General features: G+C 31.4%; 1 protein-coding gene across 1 annotated transcript in view; it reads left to right on the top strand.

Moving 5' to 3' along the window:
- Positions 1 to 3460: 3460 nt before the first annotated feature.
- The window catches only part of LOC106471155 (major facilitator superfamily domain-containing protein 12-like), a gene marked incomplete at its 3' end in the record, with an annotated part of 18646 nt that continues 12382 nt past the window's right edge, over positions 3461 to 9724 (top strand). Inside the window, exon 1 of the mRNA XM_013931743.2 lies at positions 3461 to 3857. Within this exon, the coding sequence (XP_013787197.1) occupies positions 3563 to 3857 (295 nt within the window). The remainder of the gene's footprint in view (positions 3858 to 9724) is intronic.

Genomic DNA, 9724 nt, shown 5'->3' with positions numbered 1-9724 from the left:
AAAAAGTATGAAAGTGTACATAGATATAAAATACTGCAGAGCTAAAAATCACCTCAACACTTAAGCTGCAACTTTTCATGCATAAGGTATAAATACAGATGTAATGTATTTTTGATTGGTATTTAAAGACACACTGCAGTGTTCACACTTGTGTTAGGAATTCTCGCTCAACTTTCCTTGTGCAGTTCTTAAAGAGTTTTGACATTGTGATATAAAAACAGTTGCTGTTCTGGATTTTGCAAAAGTAGCTACTTTCCCTTTGCCTCATAAATTGTGCCAGCTTCTGAGAACAGCATTCACTATACAAACTGCTGGCTGGGGCTGATAGGGAAATTATTTGTTTTTGCTCAGTGTTTGTACTGTTACATCTCTGTTCGTTTGTTAATTTTCCATAAAAATTCTTTCCGAAGAAACTTTAGCGATACAAGTCCTTTCATAAATAAAACTAGTTTATTCTTTGTCAATACAACTTTGCAATACACTTAATTTCCACAGTCACGCTATAAATTAAACAAACACTATAATTCACAACGAACGAACGATTCACATGCTTGACTCAATTGTCGTCTCTGTGTGCAATTGAATTACATTGTTGCCATCACTTCTTGGCAGTCTTATATACAAGAATACCACATATCTAGTAAACACTCGAGGCTTCACGAATGGACATGAATTTTCTAGAAGCTCATGACGTGTTACTAGCGTCACGTGACTTCAGCTGTCGTAACAGTACTATAATAATGGATTAGACTATCACTTTAAAAATAATAGGAATAGTTATAATTTTGTAAATTAAATTCACTGCTGACTACAGCTTATCTATCATGACCTGTTTGACCATCTTCATTGATGTCATTTTTTCAAATATTCATGAGATCTTTCAAAATTTTTCCTATTGCTTCATCAATACGACTTATAAGAAATGTGCTTAGTTCAACTCTGAAATCTAATTCCTACTAAAGTGATGAAATAAGAGCCATTCTATACATGGAAGTTTAATCTGAAAATCTAATTAATTGAGTACCTGAGTTCATACAAGAGCAGATACTAGATTCTTGAACAGCAAAGGTGTTAAAACACGGGATACTGAATATACAAGAACAAGACATAAATAATAAACTGAACACCATTTAAGTTGAATCTTCTATGTTGTATGTACATTTTATTTATAATGTTTAGGCAGAATTTAAAACTCCTGCAGTGCTATATTACTCTTTTTCAGCTTTTATTTGGTATGTTTTGGCATCCAAAGCTAACTCCTGCCTCATAACCTCAAAATTGTCTTTCTGAAAAATTGAAATTAAAAGTGTATTATCCTTTATGTTGACATGGAAACCAAAAGACAAACCAAATTATGTTGTGATTACTCACACTCATATGCTCCCTTCCAAATTTCAAATGGCCCCAGCACAGAGTTCTTCTGCACACCACTTGTAAACATTAGTTTAATTAGGGTGAACTTCATTAACCCTAAAACTACTAATACAGTAGGGTCCATGTAGACCTCATTGACTTTCTGAGCACATTTTTCTAAACTATGTGATCACCAAGTTGATGTGGGTCTGTGAATTTGTTGGCTACAGGATCCCAACTAACATTACTTTAAAGAAATATCAGGAAAAATATCATCAATATTGCAACTGATATCTCCAGTTAATGCTGAGACCCCTTATATATATTTTACATATAAAATATGTTATGTCACCTACTTTTTTATCAGCTGTTTATTATGGTTGCCAAAAGCAATGCTGGTATGGAATACGTCACGTTGACTCAAGGTATTACGATAGAGAGCATAGGAAAAGTTTATATATATCCTTCCCCCGATTTGGCAGTAACACAGAGAAATTTGAATGTTGGATCCAAACATGCAAAAGGGAAAATATATGTATGTTATTTGTACTTTGTCAGTGTAAAGAACCCTACAGATGACCGTACAGACCCAATGCCAGCCAGGTTGTAGTAACAATGCTAACTGCAGTGTCTGTACATTAGTCTTCTTGTTGTGTTAACATCATCTAAATTACTAATATCCAGCCACACTTTAGTTAATATTTTATGTGTGTGTGTGTGTATCCTGCAAGATCTTTTGAAGTTTTGGGAAGTGTCAGTATTTCCTAGTGTATTTAGAAATATTTATTGCTTGTCCCATATAGCAGCATAATATTTAATAACAGTTGTAATGAGCATACCATCACTCCATCAAAATCAGTAAAATACATTGTAGTCAAGATTGATCAGTGTTTATCTGGATTCCAAATTGTTAATAGTATCAATAAAAATCTAACTCTAGGCTTAAATTCCTATTTAGAGAGACAAATTTCCTAAACCAAGAAAATCTTGTACAATTCCCTTGTTGTCCATATATCAAAAACTTCTATTTGCCCAATTTTTTTAAGTCCTCTGTATTCTACTCATTGCATCAGCTATTTCACTCTATTGTCCTTGATGGGTGAATGCAGTAAAACTGCTCCAGAAATGTCATTTACTGCTAGATTGTTAGAGTTCACTACATTAGCCATTATATTTTCTCACCAAGTTTGTCCAAACAGTGGGGCATCATGACCTTGTGTCCAGAATTTGATTATTCATGAGCACGTACAAAGTCATTCACAATGAGTGCCACCTCGATCTATTCCTCATGTTAGTCTTTTTTTTTAAGTTGTTACAACTTCACAAAAGAGCTTAAGGGTTGACGAATATTTGAAGAGTCATGGTTGGATTTAGTGAATTGTTTCCTCTTTGTTGATGGAAATCAGGGCATCATTGATCACTAACCAAAATTTAACCGTAACCAAGTGAATGTTATTTTCTCGAATGGTGACTGTTAAATAAAGATCACTTTTGTCTAAGGCAGCTGCAATTCCTTTAATTATTCACAGTAGGTACTCTTAGAATGCAAGCTTTCTGTATGTAGCTGTATGAATATCGCACAAACGTAGCATCAAATACTTGTACATAAACAATATGCATTTATTTTTTATATATGATAACATGATTACTGTTTTGCTTGTGAATGTTTTTATTTAGTTTATACAGATTACCCCTGTAAAAAAATTGTTTTGTGAAGCTAGTAGTTATGATGACATCATCAGTAAATTAAGCAAATTAGTATTACCAAATGTTTGAAACTTGGAAGTTTAATATCTACCCTTCATTACAACCCTAAAGAGTTGCATATATTGTTTTAAGTTTTCTTAGTTAAATATATATAATTGAGAAATATTCTGGTAATTTTGATATCTAATGTTTCAAGAATTGTGATGATAATTAGCCAAATACCCCACACACAAATTTTTTCTCATACTCTGATAAGGTTTGTGATACGTGTATTGGTATTAATGAATTCAGATATTTGTTTAGATGATTGTATCTCATTTCTTTTATTGGCCATTTGTTTATATAAATTTATGTTACTTCCATATAGAAATCTATGATACCAATATTTATATTTATTCTTTACAGATCCATGATGCAGTAGAGCTAAGCAGTGAATCATAGCTTCTTGTTTCCTTTGTACCAGAACTATTTCAGTGAAACTACAGTCACTAATATACCAACAATGACTGATGCTGTGCAATCTTTTGAAACCTCCCAACATACACTGTTGTTATCCACAAGATTGGCCTACAGTGTTGGACATGTTTTAAATGATCTCTGTGCATCTATGTGGTTTACATATATGTTAGTTTACTTACATTATGTCTTAGAATTTGACAACAATTTTGCTGGAGTATTGTTGCTAATAGGACAAGCTGCAGATGCTCTAGCCACACCATTTGTTGGTTTTGAATCTGACAGAATTGACAACTTTTGGTTATGCAGGTATGGAAGAAAGAAAACATGGCACCTGCTTGGTAAGTAGGTGAAGTAAGCCTTTAAATCAAGTTTGTATACTCTACACATGCAGTAAATGCAGTTAAAAAGAATTGGAATCTATTCAGTCTTAACACAAAATAACTATTTTGTAAGAATTTGTTACTTATGAGTGAGAGAATGATTACTTGAGCTCAGTCAGCTCAAACTGGATATTTTCCCATTATCGTATGTTACAATGTATTGTTCTTTTCTTCCTCTCATAAGTTCTTAGAATATAGTTAAACATTCCAATTAAGCAGGTCTTGGAATGCAGGCGCAGTCTAAACAAGTTACACAGAGAATAATAGGAATATAAGAGTTATTGATAAATAAAAAAACGCAACATTTCAAAATTTGCGCAATGGGGGATGCTGAGGTTTATGAAATATATAAAAAATAAATCTATGATAAAACTATTTATAATGTTAAAGACTTTGAAAGTAAAAATTCTCTAAATTTTATGCTAATGTAACCTGCACAAACAAAACAATAATGAATAAAACTTGACCTTTCAAATATTTTAAAAAAGGTATAATAAATAAAATGAATATAACAACAGTGCAAGTTTTTCTTTAGTATATAATGAAGGTAAAATAGGTGTGAAAGAGAATTAAGTTATCACATTCTTGAAGATAAAATTTGTTAAAAAACAAACAATAAGTTTCATAGCAGGCAGACCTGATAATCTTTATTCATAATTTTTGAAGAATTTGAGTAAAGAATTGATGGAAATCTTAAGTTCATTTTTTAATTGGTAGACACTGATGAAACTTCTGATGACTGGTAATTTGCTAATGTAGTCCTTATTTAGAATTTAAGGAAGGTTCCAGGAAATTGCAGGCTTATTAATTTGAAGTTTTGGTGGTAGAAAGAGGATACAGTCTGTTGTTAGCGGTTAGTTAGTAAATCAATTTATAGTGATGTTTTTCTTTTCTTTTTCTTGCCTCATGATTTTGTTAGTTTTCATTTTTTTTTTCACCCATTTGGTGTTGATATGTGTCTTCATTGATTTTCAGATAGTGATACAATTTCTTAGTTAAAATTTAAAAAGGGGACAAAAAATTGGTTTCCTGGGAGAAAGTAGAGGATGGTCATAGATGGATATTGTTCTGGTGGGATGAACGTTGCTATACAACTTAAATTTATTATATGTTAATTATATTATTGACCTTAATTAGTGATATAGTTGAGAGCTTTTGTTTAATTCAGAATAATCCTGACAGTCAATGAGTGACAAGAACATGGAAAATGTATTTCATTCCACAACTCAAACAAACCTTTCATACATAATTTATTTATTAAGTCACTAATAATGTTAACCATACAGTCATCTGTTTATTTTTAGATCTGTAGGAGTTATATAAAGTAATGCTTGTGAAATTATTTGTTTGGTGAATTGTTGTGTGCTGTTGTCTAAATTTGTTTACCTTTTTCTTATATAGGTATATGGATGCTAATAGCTGCACTTAGTGAAGGTTGGCTGTTTTTTTTCAGTAAGTGAAAAAGTAACCTCAGTCGGCTGAATGATTTTCTGACAAGTTTTGTCATTTTATTCTTATCATTTGTTCCATGCTCAGGTAAAGACTAAAATCCATGAAGTCTTTTTAACATTTAAGCAATCATTTTTATAATCAGAATCCACATTCTTAAGTCTTGATATAGGCCAAAAGTGTTTTGAGTGTTTTAAACAAGGTTACAGTGGTAATGATAATCTTGTATTAAAAAAAAATATATATATATAAATAGAATACCATGCTCTAATAAGACTTTTTTATAATGGTAAGAATTAAAGGTTTCAGACAAATACTAATAATCACTTCTAAATATTTTTTCTCCTCACACTAATGTATCTCATAATATACAGACAACAAGAGACCATTTGGTTCTTCAAGAATGTTCTTGTACATCCACTCTTGAGAAAGTAAACATTTTAAACCTATCTTTTACTTTTGTAGGAAATTTTCAATTCCTTTTTTAAACTCTATAAAAAATGCTAAGAAGGTCAAAGCTGTAGACATTATTCCAAATGAGGCTTAACTAGTAATGGATATAGAGATAATGACATCTATTGACTTATAATCAGTATGTATATAAATACATATTAAAATTCTATTAGCTTTTTCACTAGCATCAGCACACTGTTTTGATTGCTTGACTGCCTTATCAACCACTATACCAATATCATTTTCTTCAGCATTGCTATTAAATAGGTTCCCATCTATATTAAGTGTGTGATCTAAATTATGATAACTCAAATACATTATCTTGGAGTATAATGAAAGGTCATCTGCCATATATTTGTCTAACTTTATAACTAATCCAAGTCATTCTATAATACCTCAACATCCTTAATAAAGCTAGAATTACCCAAGTATTTAATGTTATCAGGAAACTTTTCTTATATGCAAATTATTCCACTATTAGTATCATTCATGTGAATAAGAAATAACAAAGGCCTAAGTACTATCTTACTTTTTTGCCATGTTGTGAGATGTATATTGCTATTAATGAGTGTAGGTGAATGTCTTAATCATTATAACTACTTTCTTTTATTGGTCTTCCATTTGTTTATAATTATTAACTATATGTGATATGTATGTTTAATTTTCTAAGTCCATGATACAGTGAAGATGAGTTAGGAGACAAATGAATAGATTGATTTGAATTAAAGAAATATTTTTAATGAAAGTAACCTCTCCTATGTGTTAGGTATCTTAGTGTGATCATCACTACTCAAGTCGGTAACAAAACCAGTGTTGTAAATAATAATTAATGAAGGTCCTTAAGCAGAGTCTGTACGTAACTCACTATTCAAAATCTCAATTTAAAAAAAAAAATGAAACTCATCACAAGCCTTTGTTTTCAACCATTAAGCTATTTCTCAAGCATTTAGTAATTTATTTTCTCTACATTTAATAAAAATTTATCTTACAAGTTAATCACTTAAGTACAAAACATGTACAACAGTTCATTGACTTGAAAAACAGAAGACTATAAAAAAGCTTATAAACTGATGAGGCAGGAAAATCCATTTCTAAACCATTCTGAGTAGTGTACATTAAACATGATTACTATATGTGTACTAAATAAGTTTCTTGGTTCTTTCTCTATAAACACTATTGTTACGTCTCCGTTTGTTAGTTAATTTTCCATAAAAATTCTTACCAAAGAAACTTTACCGATACAAGTCCTTTCTTAAATAAGACTGGTTTATTCTTTCTGAATACAACTTTGCGATACACTTAATTTTCACAGTCGCGCAACAACAAACGCTATAATTCACAATGAACGTCTCACGTACCCAACAATATTCTCTCTCTATCCGCAGTTCAATTACTCATTACCTTACGTTGTTTCTTGGCCGGTCTTATATATATATACAAGACTACCACAATCTAGTAGTCTCCCGACATTTCATGAAGGTTCGAGAAGGAAGTAGTATGATACAAGCGTCACGTGACCTTCACTGTCGTAACACTATGTTTAAGAGTAAGAAGACTATTGATATGTAAATATTGTGTCAATTTCTTTTAGTATTTATCTGTAATACTGTTCAGTTTTGATTTTGTTAGTCTTACATGAATATAGTACTGAGAACAACTTCCAAAATGGTAACTGGTTTAAAATTGATCCATCAGATGACATTTAAACAGTTGCATTTGTTTTGTTTGAGTGTAGAAGAACTAGTCATGTTTATGATTAGGGCTGAGAATGTGTTTATTTATTGACTAAATGGATTGTTAATGGCTACTTGAGTTGTAGAAATAAACACAAGTTTTGTGAATATAGACACAGAGTTGTTCTTAAGAATTTTGGGATTGTGTTTGAAGGTTTGTTCACCAGCCAGGAATTTTAAAATAATTCTAAACACTTGAAAGTTCATCAAATGGCATTCAAGCAATGTCAGATTGTTTTTCTTTTGTTAATAGAAACTGTTTGAATAGTAATCATTACATTTTATGTCACTTGCATGGAAAATTCGATCTTTTGATTCATATAATACCCATTTCTTAAACAATAGTTATTGTATTTTACACACACACCACGCCAAACATTGTATGTAGCAGCTTCTTCCATGCATTGGAGCAGACCATTATGGTGAAGAACAGAGGGGGAGAGAGAGGTACATGTAGCAACTGCATTGCTTCAATAAAAAGTATTGAATACCTGGTGTATGAGACATAAGAAGGTCTATATTTATTTTGTAACCATATTGTTACTGTTACTTTATTCCATTTTCCTGTTGTTTATTTATATTTATTTTGCCACCAGTGGCTCAGTAGTAAGTCTGAAAACGTATAATTCTAAAAACCAGTTTTGGATACCCATGGTATCACTGTGTCACTTTGTGCTAAACAATAAACAAACAAATATGTTTATTCATTTGGCTGATGCCTTTGTCCAAAGAATGTTTAACTAATTCACAATGTTGTTTAAAAATAATGTGACTGATAATAACATTCTCTTAACTTTTTGTTATAGTTGAAGGTCCATTTTATTTTGTAATTAATCAACAATTTTATTTAAAAAAGAATAAGTTTATTTTAAAACGCAATATAGAATTCTTGGAACACAATCCCTTCGTGCTCACTTGCTAAACTAGTATTAAATTAGTAACAATTTCTCAAGCTATTTCTCACAACTGTCGTAGTTCTCAGTTAAAAACAAACAAAAGTTTAGGTTTAGTATAATATGTTAGTGTTACCTTAAATTGCATGTAAACGTACACCCCGAGTTAAAACTTAAATTTATATCACTGATATACTAGTTTTTCATATGTACCAACATTATAAACAGAAACAGATAAGAGAAAAACTATAACAAATCCAGTAATCACATCACAAGTTGACACCTTCCAAAGTTCAAGCTGTTGATATTTAAACTTAAATTGCAATGCTATTATTTGTTTCTCCGAAGCAATGTCTAATAAAATAACCTTACTTTACTTTTTGCATATCTTTAAATTATTACCCATTAATAAATTGCCAAATACATTATTAATGGTTTTAACAAGATATATATATATATATATATGACTTACGAAAACCCTCGATGTCTAACAGTAATTGTAACTTGAAGTTGTAAGTACTTTGTACAGTGAAACTACATTCAACTCACGACGCTATTTACAACATGCTTTTTTGACAGTTTGCAACAGCTAGTGGTATTGGTACTACCAGTGCTAGATACAATTGAGTCATCTCACCATTTCGATTAACTTTGTCGGACATTCTACCTACGCAAACAAAACCTTTAATTGAAAATGCTTTACTAGTATCGAAAATTTTACCTTAAATATTTGAGAATGCCACGTAAATATGCAATAAACAAGTGTGCTCCTTGGAAAGTTTGACCATTTCGCTTTATCGTATTACGCATGCGTAAAACAACCTGTTTCAACATCTTCGTCTTCCTTACCACAGATTAGTCCATGGGCCAGATATGGTCACCATGCACACGTGACCCCCCCCCCCCCATACCCAATAACAGTATACGAACGGTATTGTTTTGTTACTTAGAGTCTATTCAACAGGAGAAACAGGTGTTAACGGTTAGTATATTGTTACGTCTCCGTTCGTTAATTAACTTTCCGTAACTTCGTTCCAACGAAACTTTAGCGACACAAGTCCTTACTTAATAAAAGTTGACATAGCGTTTGTTATAGAGCGATTGTCGAAAATAAGTGTATCATAAAGTTGTATTCGGAAAGAATAAACCAGAATACTTCTGACTGCAGTTCAATTACTCACTATCTACACACACACATTACATTATTCTCCCGTCACGTTGTCACCCTCTTTTATATACCACACTACCCTATATCTAGTAAATACTAGAGCATTCGCCAAGGTACAGGATAGTTCTA

The sequence above is a fragment of the Limulus polyphemus genome, unplaced genomic scaffold (assembly GCF_000517525.1).
Source record: "Limulus polyphemus unplaced genomic scaffold, Limulus_polyphemus-2.1.2 Scaffold4443, whole genome shotgun sequence".
Classification (NCBI taxonomy): Eukaryota; Metazoa; Arthropoda; class Merostomata; order Xiphosura; family Limulidae; genus Limulus; species Limulus polyphemus.
Note: the sequence above shows the minus strand (reverse complement) of the source record. Positions and strands in the feature narration are given on the sequence as shown.